The sequence below is a fragment of the Pantherophis guttatus genome, chromosome 9, assembly GCF_059756535.1.
Source record: "Pantherophis guttatus breed Tessera chromosome 9, ASM5975653v1, whole genome shotgun sequence".
Lineage (NCBI taxonomy): Eukaryota > Metazoa > Chordata > Lepidosauria > Squamata > Colubridae > Pantherophis > Pantherophis guttatus.
The window spans coordinates 18862401-18879510 of record NC_142071.1 but is presented as its reverse complement, the minus strand read 5'-3'; the positions used below and the strand labels follow the sequence as shown (position 1 = coordinate 18879510).

Below are 17110 nucleotides of genomic sequence, written 5' to 3'. Positions count from 1 at the left end.
ACTCGCCCTGCCGCTTCCTGCCACGTGAAAGCCTCTGGCCACGCCCCCCCTCCCAGCTCCTCCTCCCTCCTCCCCGTTACCCAGAGCGACACGTCACTACTCGCGCCTCAACCAAGCTTCCCTCCTCCTCCCGAGACAACCAACCGCGTCGGGCACGCCTCCCCTGTTAAAAACCGCGGCGCCCCGTCCTTCGAACTTCCGCTTTGTTGACGGACGTGGCCTCGGCCCCGTTATCTTTCCCGCGGGGCGGGCCCGTCGTGGTGATCGACGCGCCCCTCGGCCTGTCGCTGTGCACGGGGAAAAGGCGAGCGGGCTGAGGAGCTGGGAGTGGGCGCGCGTGGAGCGGATGGCTGAGGGAGCCGGGCGGAGAGCGAAATCTGAGTCCCCGGTGAGGAATCGGAGCCCGGAGGGAGTCTCCATCAGGCCGGGGGCTGCTGCAGCCTGAGGGAGCTGAGGAGGGCGGCGGCTGGGCGGTGGGATCACCGCTGAGGGTGTGTGTGTGTGGGGGGGGAAGCCGTGGAAGCCCCACGCGCGATCGGCCCAAGGCGGCCTCTGGAATGAAGGGGGTGGCTGTTCCCCCCCCCCCCCCACCGGGCCTCCGATCGTGTTGCTCGACTTCATTCTGCATCGGGCACCGCATCTTCCAGCCCCTCCCCCACTCCCAGCCCTCCCCCCCCCCACAAAAAAAGCCTTGCAGCTAGAAAAGTAGCTCCTCAGGGAATCTTTGCCCATCGTTCCCCCAGGCAACGGGGAAGGATGAGATGGGCTTCCCCCCGAAAGCTCTCCTTCCGCCCCGCCAAGAGAATGAATGAAATCAGGACACAAACAGGCAGGGTGACTTCACACGTTAGCATTAACCCTGGTTTGCTAACACACACACACACACACACACCCTCAACACCCCCGTCCCCCCGACCTTTTAAGCAAGAGGCCGACTTGGGGCGGGCTTGTGCAACGTGTGAAACCATCCTCTGCGAGTGGGAAAGGTAGAAGGGCTTCCAAGGAAGGGCGCAGCCGAATTTGTCTCCTTGAACCGGATTTCTGGTCTGTTTTAAAGCTTTGTAGAGCTTTTAAGGCAGGGGTCTCCAACCTTGGCCACTTTAAGACCTGTGGACTCCAACTCCCAGAATTCCTCAGCCAGCAAAGCAAAGCTGGCTGAGGAATTCTGGGAGTTGGAGTCCAGAGGTCTTAAAGTGGCCAAGGTTGGAGCCCCCTGCTTTTTAAGGGGTGATCTCTCTACCCATTAAAACCCTGCAATGGGGCCTTTTATTCTGCCATTCCGTTTTCTTCCAGGGAACATTTTTCACTTCCCTTGATATTTCTGCCTGTCAGGTAGATTTATGTGATTTGTATGCCGCCCTATCTCTGTAGACTCAGGGCGGCTCACAACAATAAAAACAAACCCAATGAAACATAAAATACATACAAAATACATTAATGTATAAATATAAATTTAAAACATATATTAGAACCCATTAAAATAATCAAACCCCCTCAGTCCAGTCCAGATCTCATCGTCCTCAGTGTTTTGACAGACTTTTTTTGTTTTGGGGATTCCAGTTGTGTATGGTTGGCATCCTGAAGAGCCCAGCCAGGAGGATGGATTTTCAATCGAAAAGTTACCGTTAGCAGTGCTTAAAAATCTCTGTCTAGATGCTAAGAATAGTCAAAACTTTCCGGATATTGCACATAACTAACCGTAAAAGCAAGTTTGATTTTTTTTTTTTTTGCTTTGATTCTGTTCAGTAGTTCTTTATGCATCCTATTGGTACAGTTCCCACTTCTCAAGACAGCTGAGCATGCATCCAGGTCCTTGCTTCATGCAACATTTGCATGCACAATGATCCTTTAAATGCATGAAATCATGTCCTTAGATCTATAATGATTAAAAATTAAAATGTGGAAGGAATCTGGGAGATTATGTAATCATGAAACATTTTGGCAGAAGCGGATCCAACTTTTGTTTCACTGCATTCTTAATGTTTAGTGCAAATCCGTATTTCTGTAAGTCTGAGTTTTTACCTGTCAAGCTAATATGAGCCAATTTACCCAACTCTCCAGCACTGAATTAGAGAATTGGAAAGGAAACCTGTTTACGTCAGTGGTTGACAGTTGCTTAAGTTGGCTCATATCAGTTTGATAACTTTCCACTGATTTTAAATCTGAGAGTACTATGCTGTATAGGAGTGATTCTATATAGACCATGGTTGGGTTTTTAAATGCACAGTGGAGTATAAATGTAGAACAACGTTGCTGTGAATCTTTGTGATCTTGAATGCTGCTGTATTCTTATCTCAAAATTTAATTGTGCGCTTACTAATAGGTGCTTGAAAAGTACCTCCTATGCCTGATGGACTTGACCTGGGATATTAATGTTTTACTCCTTCTATTTGCTCTTAACTGATAATTCCTAGCCCTGTTTCTGATTTTTTATTGGAGGTAATTTTTATTGGGTAACTGCAGCACTTGAATAGTAGCCCTTATAATTCTAGTTTTATTGGACTTTTTTTTAATTGGAAACCTTATTCTCATTCATTGCTAAGTAGTTTAAGGTAAAAGGAAATCTGTGATTGTTATTGAATCCTAAATGAAACTTGATTTGAAAGAAGTGCCCATCCTATTCAGATAAGAAATTGAAGCAGAAACTATCTTTTTTTCTGGAGCAGCTGTTAGCAAAAATGAACTGTGAAACTGGCTTTGTAAGCAATTAACTTTCATCTTGATTTTGTTTTGACAAAGTACATGTTCCTGTAGATCCCCCATTAGGCCGGGTGAACAAATATTTATTTTAAGCAGTGTTTAAAGGTTGCATGAGATAAATTCAAGTGAGCGTAACCTTTTCAAACTTCTGTAAACCTGAACTTTTGTGTGAAACCCACATCCAGAAGATAAAGTTTATGCTAATTGGGCTCCCTCATAGGCTACTGGATGGAAAAAAGATAACTTAAGTAAAGCTGAAACATATGCTTTGAATGTTTTTGGTAATTGGTGGGTAGTGTTTCATAACTTTTGCTTTTTGAAGTTTTAAAAATGGTTAAACAGTGGAATCTATTGTGAACACATGAAAATGTAGAAAGAAAGCCTCATTCAGGTAGCTGTTCTTTGTTTTAGTTGGCATTGATTGTTTAGGTCCTTAAGCCACCACCCTGCTTGTGATTAAACAAAGCAGTGAACATTTCCTGTGTGTTTCCTGTTGAACTCTGGGGAAGTATACATAGAATTACACTCATTTAGGTAAATGGATGGATGATACATTGTTTGGAGGAAAAATTGTTTGATCCTGATAAAATGAAATATGTGCCACTGTCTCATCCCATGCAGTGTGTTTGCTTATGGTGTGTTAATAAGGATGACTTGAAGAATGTATTTGTACTTAATTTTTTTATTTTATTTTTTCTTTCAGGTGTTTAAGTGTTGCCTTTGGTTATCTTTGCCAGAATGACCAAGTTAGGTTTCCTCCGCTTGTCATATGAAAAACAGGACACCCTCCTCAAGCTCCTGATTTTGTCAATGGCAGCTATTCTTTGTAAGTTTGAACTTTAAAAATTCTAGCTGACAAGAGTATGGCTATAACCCTTACCTGTTGGTTGTTTTTTAATGTGAATTCCATTTTGTATGGAATGTTGTTCTCCTAGTCTTATAATCAACTTTGACTTGGTATGTTTCAACATTTCTAGCCCTTATGTTTCCAATTGGCAAATAACTAACATCAAGATAATTGAAACATCACGATAACCATGATGATAGATAGATAGATAAATAAATAAATAAATAATCAATCAATCAATCAATCGCCTCTGCATATTTTCTTCCTTTGTGTTGCAGCTTTTTCTACTAGACTTTTCTCTGTGTTACGATTTGAGAGTGTCATTCATGAATTTGATCCGTAAGTATCCCTCTTGATTCTGATTTGATTGGAGAGATCATTTGCCTGGGTGTGTTCAGGTGCAGGTTTTGTTGCTGTAGATTAGAATATTAGGCTTCAAAATAATAAAATAGATTGTTCTGCTTCAGCAGTAGGACTTCAAAATATATCAGGGAGAGTGTTTTTTTGGAAGACAAAGAACTAGGATTAGATTCAGATAGTTATGCAATAAAATTAATATTCTAGCCAGTTCTGCCTGGATTTCCTATGAATCTTGAGTATGAAATGCAATAGAATTGTTTCTTTTATTTATTTATTTATTTATTTATTTATTTATTTATTTATTTATTTATTTATTTAATTTCTATACCGCCTTTCTCCCGTAGGACTCAAGGCGGTGTACAGTCAAGAAAAATATAGACACACAAACATCATAAAATTGCTAATTAAAATTATTACTTGGTTTGGTCAATTAAATAAAACCCAGAATTAGATAACATTTAAAAAATCATTCACATGTTCGTATGTTTAGCCCCGCCTGTTGGAACATCAGGGTCTTGAGGGCACGGCGGAAAGCACGGAGATCAGGGATATTCTGTATCTCCGGGGGCAGTTCATTCCAAAGGGTTGGAGCCCCCACAGAGAAGGCCCTCCCCCTGGGAGTCGCCAGTCGACATAATTTGACTGACGGTACCCTGAGTAGTCCCTCCCTGTGAGAACGAACTGGTCGGTGGGAGGCTATTGGTGGCAAAAGACGGTCTTGTAGGTACCCAGGTCCTAAGCCATGGAGCGCTTTAAAGGTGATAACTAACACCTTGAATCGCACCCGGAAGACCACCGGGAGCCAGTGCAACTCGCGTAGGAGAGGTGTTACATGGGCATTTCTTCTAAAACTGTTTCTCAGCCTTAGCAACTTGTAAAATGTTCAATCCCAGAATTACTCAGCTAGCCATGGGAATTGAAGTCCACAAATCTTGCGATGTTGCCAAGGTTTAGAAACACCGTTCTAAAGGAATGTGTACAACTGTGAGATTGACTCAGAATAATGGACTACAGTTGAATGGTTATGGGTTTTATTAGATGCTTACTGTCTAGTACAGAAGTCCTCAAACTTGGCAGCTTTAAGACTTGTGGACTTCAACTCCTAGAATTCTCCAGCCAGCCAGCTATGCTATGTTGGCTGGAGAATTCTGGGAGTTGAAGTCCACAAGTCTTAAAACTGCCAATTTTGAAGACCTCTGGTCTAGTATGATGAAGAGCAGTTTGTATAAGGGGAATATTTGTATTTTTACAGTAAGCTAAAGAGCGCATAGCAATGTTTGGAAATGTAAGGCAATGCTACGTTTTCTTGATTGCCTGCAAGGAAGATTAATCCTTTATCCATTTGGATATTTCTGTTCAATTTCTATACGAATCTTGATTCCAAGTGAAAAACTGCTTTAGTCAAGTTGGTGTTAATTTGTATGTTAGAATGGTGAGCTTTTCTACATAAGAACTGTAACAGAAGGCCAAGCCTGCAATACGAGGAACAGCAAACGATAAAATCTTACTAGCAAAGGACTGAGATTTCTGTTACTCCCACAGGTATTTTAACTACCGCACCACTCGCTTCTTGGCAGAAGAGGGTTTTTATAAATTTCACAACTGGTTTGATGATAGAGCATGGTATCCTCTGGGAAGGATCATAGGTGGAACCATCTATCCAGGTAAGAGCCAGGCATTTCTCAAAGACCAGTGCACAACGTATTGTAGTGGCATCGCATTTTAGAATAGTCCTTTTCTGATGTTCTGTAGTTCCCCCGAAATGGGTAAGCAGGTGTCATTCATCTTTCAGGTAATTCAGCCAAACATAACTAATCCAGTGTGGAATTGGCTTCATTTGATAGGGAAAAGCATGCTTACTGATCTGTAAGAGAGCCTATGTCAGCCAGTGATTTTGAGAGCTACCTTAGTTCTCTCTGCAGTCCAGATTTTGCTTAAGTCTATCGAAACATAAGCATCCAGAGGCCAATAATCCTTTGCAAATGATATTCCTGCTTCACTTTATTTCAGGTTTAATGATCACATCGGCTGCTATCTACCACGTTCTGCACTTCTTCCACATTACAATCGACATCCGAAATGTGTGTGTGTTTCTGGCCCCCCTCTTTTCTTCCTTCACCACCATAGTAACATACCACCTCACCAAAGAACTTAAGGTAATCACTAAGATAGAGCCGGTTTTGGGGAATGGTAGCTGTACTTTGTGCATTGCTGTAGAGAAGTTGAGACTGCTAAGTTTACCGTATTTTTCAGAATATAAGACGCCCCCACCCTTTGGTCTCTGCCTCCCAGCAGTTACCTCCTTGCAGCAAGAAGAAGAAGCTCCTTTCAGCTTCAGCACAGCCTAATTAGCACAAGTTGATTGGATCATCCTCCTGACTCTCAGCTGTTTTGCTCTCAGCTGTTTTGCCCTGGCCTCTGCTGCTTGCTGCAAGGAGGTAAATTGCTGGGAGCAGATTTTTTTTTCTTGTGCTAATCAAGCTATGCTGAAAACGAAAATGAAAGTAAAGCAGGCTGTTTGCTGCAAAGAGGCAAAATTGCTGGGAGGCAGATTTCTTTTTCTTGTTTTCCTCATCAAAAAAGGTAGGTGCGTCTTATAGTCCGGTGTGTCTTATACTCCGAAAAATACGGTATTTCTAAAGTTTCTCCTCATTTCAGCTATTGATTGGCCAATTTAAGCAAGAATAGTCTGATTGTAGGCTGTTCCAAACAGCCTATAATTATTATATTTGGGGAAACAGGAGGTAGTGGAAATCTATGTTGGTGTAATGTTAGCATATTGGGAAGCAGTTAAAGAAAAGTGTAATACTATCGTATAGTGGTTAAGATGCTGTCTGGAAATCAGGACACGGTGAGTTCTAATCCCGTCTTAGGCACCAAAGCCAGCTTTGTGACTTTGTGCCAGTCATCTCTCAGCCCATCACAGGGCGGTTGTGCAAAAATAGGAGGAGGGAGGAGTATTTATGTTCTCTGCATTGAAAAGTGGGATAAAAATGTAATAAGCGCAATATTCTTAGGTGAATTGCACTGAAAGACTGTCTAAGCTTTTAGATGCATTCATGTGTGTTGTTTTAACATTCATGAATGTTGATTTAAAATGGAAGGTTGATTTAAAATGCTGAATACTGAAATAAAATATATTTGAGATGCTTAAATGGGAAGATTTTTGCTGGTGACAAATCAGAAATTTACTTAGACTTCGGTTAACAGAAAAAATTAAATCTTTGTAGCAGCCTTTATTCATCACTGCTTTATTTGTACCCTTTTGACAAAATAATAATAAATGCAAGAAAAGCGGTCATGTCTATGAAATACATGGAGCCTCCTTCCCTACACTTTTTAAACATCTTAGAAATAATGTCATCATTAGTGACTTACTCCCCCCCCCTTTTTTTTTTCCTACCTAGGATGCAGGAGCTGGTCTTTTGGCAGCTGCAATGATTGCTGTGGTGCCTGGTTACATCTCCCGTTCTGTTGCAGGCTCTTATGATAATGAAGGTGAGGTCAGTTTTTTAAAATGCCTTTAATAATTTCAGCCTGGAATAAATTGAGGGAGGGAGGGAGGGAGGAAGGAAGGATCTCTCTTCAGTCATGTAAGCCAGTGGTCCCCAACCCCCGGTCCGCGGACCGGTGCCGGGCCGTGGAGTACCTGGCACCGGGCCGCGCAGCGGCCGGGGGACATGAACGCTGCAGCGCAAAGGCTCCTGGGCCGTGCGCAATGGGCCGTGCGCAAAAGCTCCTGGGCCGTGCCCGTACCCCTGCGCGCGCTCAGCGGGCCGCGGCGATAAAAAGGTTGGGGACCACTGATGTAAGCAATATATAAGTAACCAAATATACTCTACATACAGAAACAAATATAGAATATTCTGTTGTATGGCACTATGGGGAAAAATGTCAATATCTCTGACAAGGATTGAAGAAACCAGTTAGTTCAGTCTTGATGTCTTTGTTGATAACCATCTCCAGGCTAATGTGTATTGATTTAATGATCCTCATTCATCTCTCAAATCAGACTAATAAAATTAAAATTGGAACCATCTGATGCTCAGTCAGATATAAAAACATTTGTTCCCGGTATGAAATAAGGAAGCTTTGGATTTAATAATTTTGTTGGCAGCAAAATGACTTTTTAGTTCAAGTCCTATTTCTGGTTTCACTGCTAAATGTTTTTCACATGAAAGCTACTTCTCGGAGCTTTACTAAAAATCTATTATAAAGAAATAGTCCAAAAGTGTAAGAAGCCTTTAAAAATGCATGATAAGATTAGCTCTCTGTTGATACCAATAGCGGCCTTCATAAAATTTCATGATGTTTTTAAAATTATAGAATTAATGTTAATGAATGTATTGCATGCCCTTCGGGTGGAGTATAAATTGAAAACATGAATAAGTGAATTGTGTGAAGAAAAATTAGAAGAAAATATATGATAAATAGTCCTCTTTTCTTTTTGACAAGTCAACAGTTTATACAACAGCGTTTACCAACTCTGGCAACTGGTAACTTTAAATTGTGTGTTTAAATATGCTAGCGGGAGAATTCTGGGAGTTCACACACCTTAAATTTGCCAAAATTGGAAAACACCGTTTTGTAGTATCTTTTACTCTATGATGTGGTAATGCAGGTTTATCCTTCTGTACTTTGGATGCAAAGCCTGAAGTTTGACTTAGATCTGGTTTATTTCCAGGTATTGCTATATTCTGTATGCTTCTGACTTACTATATGTGGATCAAAGCTGTGAAGACAGGTTCAATCTACTGGGCGGCCATTTGTGCACTTGCCTATTTCTACATGGTGAGCGATAATTTTTCATTAGATACCTTGAGTCATCCCATCAAAACAGACAAAATTCTGCCTTGAATAATTTCCCAACTTCTTTATATTTTGTACACTTGTAAGCATTGTTGTAGTGTTGTAAATTTCTGAAGCCACCGGCTTTTGTATTTAGGACCATGTAGCATCGTTCTTGAAGGATGTGCCTCTCTCCTTGGAGAAGGAAAGGGGAAATTAGTGCCACTGTTTCCCTTACTTCAGACAACAGCATGTGCCTCTTAGCCTCCATCTGTATTACTTGTCAAAGCCAAGCTATTTTTATATTTGTATAAATTGCTAAATAAAGACCAGATTGTTCCCTTTCTTTCACAGCTGAGTTATTTGTTAAATTTAAATCACACCTTATCTCTTGGGGCCCAAGGGAGAGAATGTGACTCTTTCTTTCCCCAATGCTTATTTTCACAAAAATCATGTTAGATAGTTAAACTGGGAATTTGTCTCTGGTCTGGAGTCAGTCACAGACCCTCAAGAATGAAGGCAAAAAGCAGACAATGCCTTCCTATTCCTAGCATGACTTAAACCGTTATATTAGCCCCCATAGACCGACAGCTGCTCTTGCTTGTGTTGCAAAGATGAGCATGTTAAGGAACTCTCAATCTTATTAAGAACAATAAGATTTTTGAGGGAAGAAAAGCTTTTGTGTCACACATACTGTAGACAGCGTCCGAAGCCATTGGTGGCATTTAGAATGTCTAATTTCTGTATTCCATTCGTTTTTCCCCCCTCAGGTTTCTTCTTGGGGTGGTTACGTGTTTTTGATCAACCTAATTCCACTTCATGTCCTGGTGCTGATGTTGACTGGACGGTTTTCCCACCGGATCTATGTGGCTTATTGTACAGTATACTGCTTAGGAACTATCCTCTCGATGCAGATCTCTTTTGTCGGTTTCCAGGTAAGAAATCTAAAAGATTGAGGAAAGGGGATGGTGTAAAGCTTTTTCTGCTCTTGAACTAAGTGTCTATTGATTTGGCCGTCTGACAGTGACAGTAGTTGAGTCAAATAGCTAATTCGGGTAGCCTGCTGGCTGAAGAAAAGCATTTAGTTGTCATAAAAAGTAAGCTTAATCGAGCTTATTCTTTCCTTCCTGTAGCCTGTTCTTTCATCTGAACACATGGCTGCCCTGGGGGTATTTGGTCTCTGCCAGATTCATGCCTTCGTGGATTATCTGCGCAGCAAGCTGAATCCTCAGCAATTTGAGATCCTCTTCAGAAGCGTCATCTCCTTGGTCGGGATTGTCCTTCTGTCCATAGGAGCTGTTTTGATGTTAACAGGTAAGGAGATGCTGCAGGTCGCAACAATGCATATTGATTTATTTCTGTACAATTTCACTGGAACATTAATTCAGTGGATCCAGAAAAATACTATTTTAGTGAAGAGTTTGATTGGATGTTCTCTTTTTTCTTTTCTTTTGAGGCTCAATAATCTTTCAACACATGAGATAATTTCACTGTGTCAGCATGTTTCTTGGGGCACTGCAACTTCCTGAGAAGAATGTTTATGTTTACTTATTTGAAAGCAATTTATGTTGTGAAATAGATTAAAAGTCTCCAGCTTTTGGATGCCATTTAAAACCAAATGACTTAATTAGTCACGTGATTGAAGCTTTGAAGAGTTCTGGATAAATAAATAAAATCTGGTTTGCAGGAGCAGAGTTTTTATTTAGTTGAAATGGTTCATAAGTCTGAGGAAGAAGAAGCAATAATCCTGATTAAATTTTCTGGGCATGATTGAGAAAAATATTTTGATTCTATCTTAGCAAAACCAAATTTCTACATTAGTTATAGAATGTGTGTGAGTGTCCATGTGTGTAATTCAGGCATTATGTAGGTATATTGAGATATTATTGCTTGAAGATATTATAACGCTACTGTATAAATATTTTTATTGAGCCTGGTTATTTCTCAATTTTGTCAGGAAAAATTTCTCCATGGACTGGACGTTTCTACTCTTTGCTTGATCCTTCTTATGCAAAAAATAATATTCCAATCATTGCTTCAGTTTCTGAGCATCAACCCACCACATGGTCATCCTACTATTTTGATCTTCAGCTTCTTGTTTTCATGTTTCCAGGTTTGTATAGTATAGAAATGTGTAATACAATAATATTATGTATTACTTTTTTGTTGTTGTTAGTTGCGAAGTCGTGTCCGACCCATTGCGACCCCATGGACAATGTTCCTCCAGGCCTTCCTGTCCTCTACCATTCTCTGGAGTACATTTAAACTCACACCTACTGCTTCAGTGACTCCATCCAGCCACCTCATTCTCTGTTGTCCCGTTCTTCTTTTGCCCTCAATCTTTTCCAGCTTTAGGCTCTTCTCCAGTGAGTCCTTCCTTCTCATTAGGTGCCAAAGTATTTGAGTTTCATCTTCAGGATCTGGCTTTCTAAACAGCAGTCAGGGTTGATCTCCTCTAGGACTGACCAGTTTGATTGCCTTGCAGTCCAAGGGACTCATAGGAGTCTTCTCCAACACCAGAGTTCAAAGGCCTCAATTCTTTGGCGCTCAGCCATATATTGCAACTGGGACCACAATAGCCTTGACTATATGCACTTTTGTTGGCAGAGTGATGTCTTTTTTACGTTTTTACTTTTTTAGCTTGTGTCATATACCATATTTTTCGGAGTATAAGACGCGCCTTTTTCCCTCCTAAAAGGAGGTGAAAATTTAGGTGCGTCTTACACACCGAATGTAGTCCTGCTCACCTACTGGCCCCCACCCTTTGGCCTCTGCCTCCCAGCAGTTTATCTCCTTGCAGCAAACAGTAAGAAGAAACAGCTCTTTTCAACTTCAGCACAGCCTAATTAGCACAAGTTTATTGGATCAGCCTCCCAATTCTCAGCTATTTTGCTCTCAGCTGTTTTGTGCTGGCCTCTGCTGCTTGCTGCAAGGAGGTAAATTGCTGGAACAGATTTTTTTTTTTTTTTGTGTTAATCAAGCTATGCTGAAAACGAAAATGAAAGTAAAGCAGGCTGTTTGCTGTTTGCTGCAATGAGGCAAAATTACTGGGAGGCAGAGGCAGATTTCTCTTTCTTCTTTTCCTCACCAAAAAAGGTAGGTGCGTTTTATAATCCAGTGCGTCTTATACTCTGAAAAATATGGTATTTGGTCCTCCTCTGTTACTTCCAGACTGATTTGTTAATTGCTTCATTCTATACTTTGATTTTTGACCTTAATAAAGCTTGACTTGACTAACTAGTAAAATGTTAAATGCTTTCGTTCAAACAATGTTCCGCTGAAATTTGGCTTTTTTTAAAAGGACCAGATTCTTACTTGGACAGATAGAGAATTAAAGGAAAATCTTGGGGAAGTGTCTCATGCAAATATTGGGGGAAAGTTGATTGGAATATCTTATTCAATGCCTTCAAAGTTTCTATTCAAACTTCTAATTTATTAGTAAATTAGAATAATTTGAATAAATTAGACCTTTATTCAAATGTCTAATTCAGTCTTAAGCTTTGTTTGATAAATTTTTTCCATCTCATATTCTGCGTTTCCTTGACAGTTGACCTGTTTTCTTTCTCTCTTACAGTTGGCCTGTATTACTGTTTCAGCCATCTGTCTGATGCCCGAATTTTCATCATCATGTATGGTGTCACAAGCATGTATTTCTCTGCTGTGATGGTGAGTCCCAAATGTTGGCTTACCATTGGATTTGTGTTTTTGGGAGAATGTATTAATATGAGCCGAGGTTGCGCAGTGGTTAGAGTGCAGTACTGCAGCTACTTCAGCTGACTGCTAGTTCAGCAGATCAGCGGATCAAATCTCACCGGCTCAAGGTTGACTCAGCCTTCCATCCTTCCGAGGTGGGTAAAATGAGGACCCAGATTGTTAGGGGCAATATGCTATTTTTTTTAAAATTTGATTTATATGCCACTCTTCTCTGGAGACTCAGGGCGGCTTACAATGCGTTAAGCAATAGCCTTCATACTTTTGTATATTTATACAAAGTCAGCTTATTGCCCCCTCAAACTGGGTCCTCATTTAACCTACCTTAGAAAGGATGGAAGGCTGAGTCAACCTTGAGCCTGGTGAGATTCAAACTTACAGTAATTGCAGACAGCTGGTGTTAATCACAATGCTTTTACTCTGCTGAGCCACCAAGCCCTTCCCTGTATTTAGTATACTGTCTTTGGTGTAAGCCGCCCAGAGTCCTCGGAGAGTGGGCGGTATAGAAATATGACAAATAAATAAATAAATAAATAAATAAATAAATAAATAAATAAATAAATAAATAATAAGAGAGATTGTTTTATTTTACTCTTAATAGGTAGATTAGACAAGGTGCACTGGGCAAGTTAGAGAGTGGGGGTTTTTTAGAGACAACAAGCATCATATCTGATCCCCTTTGCAATTTCACCTCCCAGAAAGTGATGTATATAAATGTGCTTAGTATTTTGGTGTTTTAATAGGTTCGTCTCATGCTGGTACTGGCCCCAGTTATGTGTATTCTGTCTGGTATTGGAGTTTCTCAAGTGTTGTCGACTTACATGAAAAATCTAGACATCACCCGACCCGATAAGAAAACTAAAAAGCAACAGGATTCTACTTACCCCATCAAAAATGAAGTGAGTGGTGATATAAGCAAGCATAACTGTTTAACATATCAAGGTTTTCCACCACATATTAAAAATGCAATTTACAACATTGGATATAGAATGTTTTACTTTACTAGTGGTGGAAAGAGATATCATTGGAACTGTCTCTAGATTATTTGTGAGAGAGTAGATGCTTCTGAATGGTTCTAAAAGGTTCCTTTAATAAAATGGTGTGGGTTTTTTTCCCCAAAATAGCTTAAGCATGTTTTAATGATTCCGGTTGCTTCTTAGGTTGCCAGTGGAATGATCCTTGTCATGGCTTTCTTCTTGATCACTTACACCTTTCATTCGACTTGGGTAACCAGTGAAGCCTACTCTTCTCCCTCAATAGTTCTGTCTGCTCGTGGTGGTGACGGGAGCAGGATTATTTTTGATGACTTCAGAGAAGCATATTATTGGCTTCGTCACAATACACCAGAGGTAATAATACCTGCACAATTGGTCTCTGTGCAAGCACATTGATAGGAAAACTAGAACAGACTTTAGATTCTCTTATTCCTTAAAAAAAAGTGTATGTTTCTTAGCCACCAAAATTTTGTCTAAAGTCTGTATGTCAGCTAATATTTAAAGCATTTACGTATCACAAAGATTTCTGAGACAGCTACGGGATAAATACATTCTCTGCAAGTGTAATAAGCTCGGAGTTTTGCTTTTATCTTTTCACTGCCTGTGGACAAAACCATTTAATCATCTTAACAATTAGAGAGCTAGCATTCTCATCCAATTGAAAAACTTGGGATATAAAACAATATACAAAATACTTGTTTTGTGTAACCAGACTTTTTTCACCATTTAGCTCATAAACATTTATTCTGTTATTTGCATGTTCAATGAAATGTTACGGATTTTCTTTTTGTTTGAGCTCAGGATGCAAAAGTTATGTCGTGGTGGGATTATGGTTATCAGATAACAGCTATGGCAAATAGAACAATCCTCGTGGATAATAATACTTGGAATAATACGCACATTTCCCGAGTTGGACAGGTAGGTGCTGAATTCTTATGAATTATTTCCATAATTTTCATTGTATTCTGAATAGTGAAGGCATAGTTTTTTTTTAAAAAAAATCATTATTACCTTTATACCTTCAAGGAATTCTGAGTGTAGGCATTAGATTATTATTCATTCCTATTTTATCTGTGAATCGCTAGCACGCATTATGACTGCAGTGGTGGTGGATAGATTGCATAAAATAATAATAGTTATACTTCAGCAAATTGATGAAGGTTGAATTTATGAGCTGATGTGTGTTTCCAGGCCATGGCATCCACTGAAGAGCGGGCTTATGAGATCATGAGGGAACTGGATGTCAGTTACGTGCTAGTGATATTTGGAGGCCTCACTGGATATTCCTCAGATGGTAATGCTATGTTTTTATTATTTCCCTTGAAAGGACCTTTCAGGGTTCCTGAGACATCGGACTTTGCAAATCCCTACATAAATCCACCTCACTACAGCTGCTGATAAATTGCTTTTTATATTTTATGTTTTCTGCATTTAATAAATCCAAACCAGATGGCCTTGTTAATCCAGAGCAATATTTTTCAACTTCTCAACCATCCCATGGCTGGTTGGGGAATTCTGGGAGTTGAAGTCCACACATCTTAAACATGCTGAGATTTAGAAACATTGATCCAGAGAGAGGTTTTTTCCTGCTGGTATAATGTGGTTAATTTAGAAACAGAGAGTGATTTTTGAGATCTCTGATACTAGGAGGGTAAAGCGTCCTGCATCCCTGATGAATTGGAACAGGTTCATCAATTGCATTACTTTTTGTTCCGTAGACATCAACAAATTCTTGTGGATGGTGAGAATTGGAGGGAGCACAGACACCGGCAAGCACATAAAGGAACATGATTACTACACACCCACTGGAGAGTTCCGGGTAGACCGAGAGGGCTCCCCGGTGCTGCTTAACTGCCTTATGTATAAGATGTGCTACTACCGTTTTGGACAGGTCTACACAGAAGCAAGTGAGTGATGTCTATATTTTGCAATATTATTGAGGAGTTAATTTTTGGGACATTCCCTTTTTCTATATGCTGTTCTCTTCACTTTCCGTGTCTTAGGGGCTTTGTTCTATTTTGTTCTCTAGCAAATTAGTTTTTGTTTTTTTTTCTCCAGCAATAGGTAGATCAGGGGTCTGCAACCTTAAACACTCAAATGGGCCTTTTGGACCCATTTCCCACAGAAAAGAAAACACCGGGAGCCACAAAACCTTCCCGTGCTTGACTATTTCTTGAGCGACCACAAAACTAGCATGTGTAGTTGAATTAAATGTTCTGTTTTCTTCTGAAACTTTTCTTTTCTTGGATTTATCCATGGTTGGCCTACCGGGGGTTGGAAAGCTCAATAAATCGCGTGCCGGCAGGTGTCCCACGTTGGCGGTTGTGATGCATATTTTGAGTGATAGGGAGTCGCAGCAAAGGGGTGAAAGAGCCACATGCGGCTCCAGAGCCACAGGTTGCTGACCCCTGGAGTAGATAGTAGTAATCTCGGAGTGCATAACATTTTACCTTGACCACTGATGATGATGTTATCCATTCAGTCGTGTCTGATTCTATGGGCCAGGTGTCTCTACCTCCTCCGATCCTATGCTACTTCTTTGAGTTGTTCTATGCTCTGGCTGGTGTCTACCTTGATGGTGTCCAGCCACCTTGCTCTTTGGCGGCCTAGTTTCCTTTTACCACTAACTCTTTCAAACGTAATTGCTTTCTCCTAGTGAATTCCCCTGCATTCTTAAAGTAGAAGTGCTGTTTTGAATATTTGGAAAGTATTTTGAACTTGCACCATGGATTTGTATTCCATTTTTACTTCCACTGCAGCTATGATTTCTGCCAGTAGTCTTTCATATTATTTGCTTTATGAGGCATAATTGATTAAATATCACTTTAAAAAAAAGTTACCTAGAGTTTTAAAAAAGCTTAAACGTGTTTTTCTTAAGGTGGGATAACTGGAATTCATAGGTTGAGGAATGCTTGGTCAACAAGGATGTTTTTTCAGCCATGGTTTGTTTCCTTTGTGTTTAGAACGCCCACCAGGTTATGACCGAGTGAGAAATGCTGAAATCGGCAACAAAGATTTTGAGCTTGATGTTTTGGAAGAAGCTTACACCACAGAACACTGGCTAGTTCGAATATATAAAGTAAGCTGACCATATGCAATCATATACTTTGGGGGGGAATTGATCATAACTGGGAGTCGATGTGTACAACTTGATGACTCTTCAACTACTGATCACAATTAAGAGCAGAATTTCCACTGCAAAGCAAACTCGTTAAGTGAGTCATGCCTGATTCTCCCCCCCCCCTTTTTTTTTTTTTTTGCTATAGTTGTTAAGAAAATTCGTGCGGTTAAATGAATAGTCATGAAACTAAACCTTCCCTGTTGACTTTGCTTGTGGGAAGCTAGCGAGGAAGGTTGCAAATAGCTTCTTGTTTTTATTCAGTTTTTATTACCCTTCTATTTACAAACTGAAACAAACAAACAAACAAAAACCCCTAAAAAATAAATTTTGTTTTAACAGGTAAAGGACTTGGATAATCGTGGTTTGTCAAGAACGTAACCGGCCTTCAGATGTACCATAATAAGCACTGATCGAGCCTTTGTGAAACAGATGGTTTTTATACTCTTTGTCAGCATGGAATTGGGACTTAATTGCCCAAGGAATCCCATCTTCATGTAATGAATCTGTATTATGATTTTTATAAATACAAACCCGCTACCAAATCAGAAGGAGTAGCTTTATGAAAGGATATTAAAAGGGTGTGGAAAA

At 40.2% G+C, this 17110-nt stretch overlaps 1 protein-coding gene across 1 annotated transcript; it reads left to right on the top strand.

Moving 5' to 3' along the window:
* The first annotated feature begins 52 nt into the window (after positions 1–52).
* On the top strand, positions 53–17110 carry STT3A (STT3 oligosaccharyltransferase complex catalytic subunit A). Its single transcript, XM_034421916.2, has 18 exons — positions 53–388; positions 3404–3526; positions 3826–3886; positions 5450–5571; positions 5918–6063; positions 7315–7405; positions 8592–8698; positions 9466–9630; positions 9829–10009; positions 10653–10808; positions 12270–12361; positions 13150–13305; positions 13567–13755; positions 14203–14319; positions 14593–14695; positions 15120–15308; positions 16365–16480; positions 16862–17110. The coding sequence occupies exons 2-18, from the start codon at positions 3439–3441 to the stop codon at positions 16898–16900; spliced, it is 2118 nt and encodes a 705-aa protein (XP_034277807.1). The 5' UTR covers positions 53–388; positions 3404–3438; the 3' UTR covers positions 16901–17110.

Coding starts and splice junctions, on each gene's coding strand:
- STT3A (XM_034421916.2), top strand. CDS start 3,439: ATGACCAAGTTAGGTTTCCTCCGCTTGTCATATGAAAAACAGGACACC. Junction 9,631..9,828: donor TCTCTTTTGTCGGTTTCCAG/GTAAGAAATCTA, acceptor TCCTTCCTGTAG/CCTGTTCTTTCATCTGAACA. Junction 10,010..10,652: donor AGCTGTTTTGATGTTAACAG/GTAAGGAGATGC, acceptor CAATTTTGTCAG/GAAAAATTTCTCCATGGACT.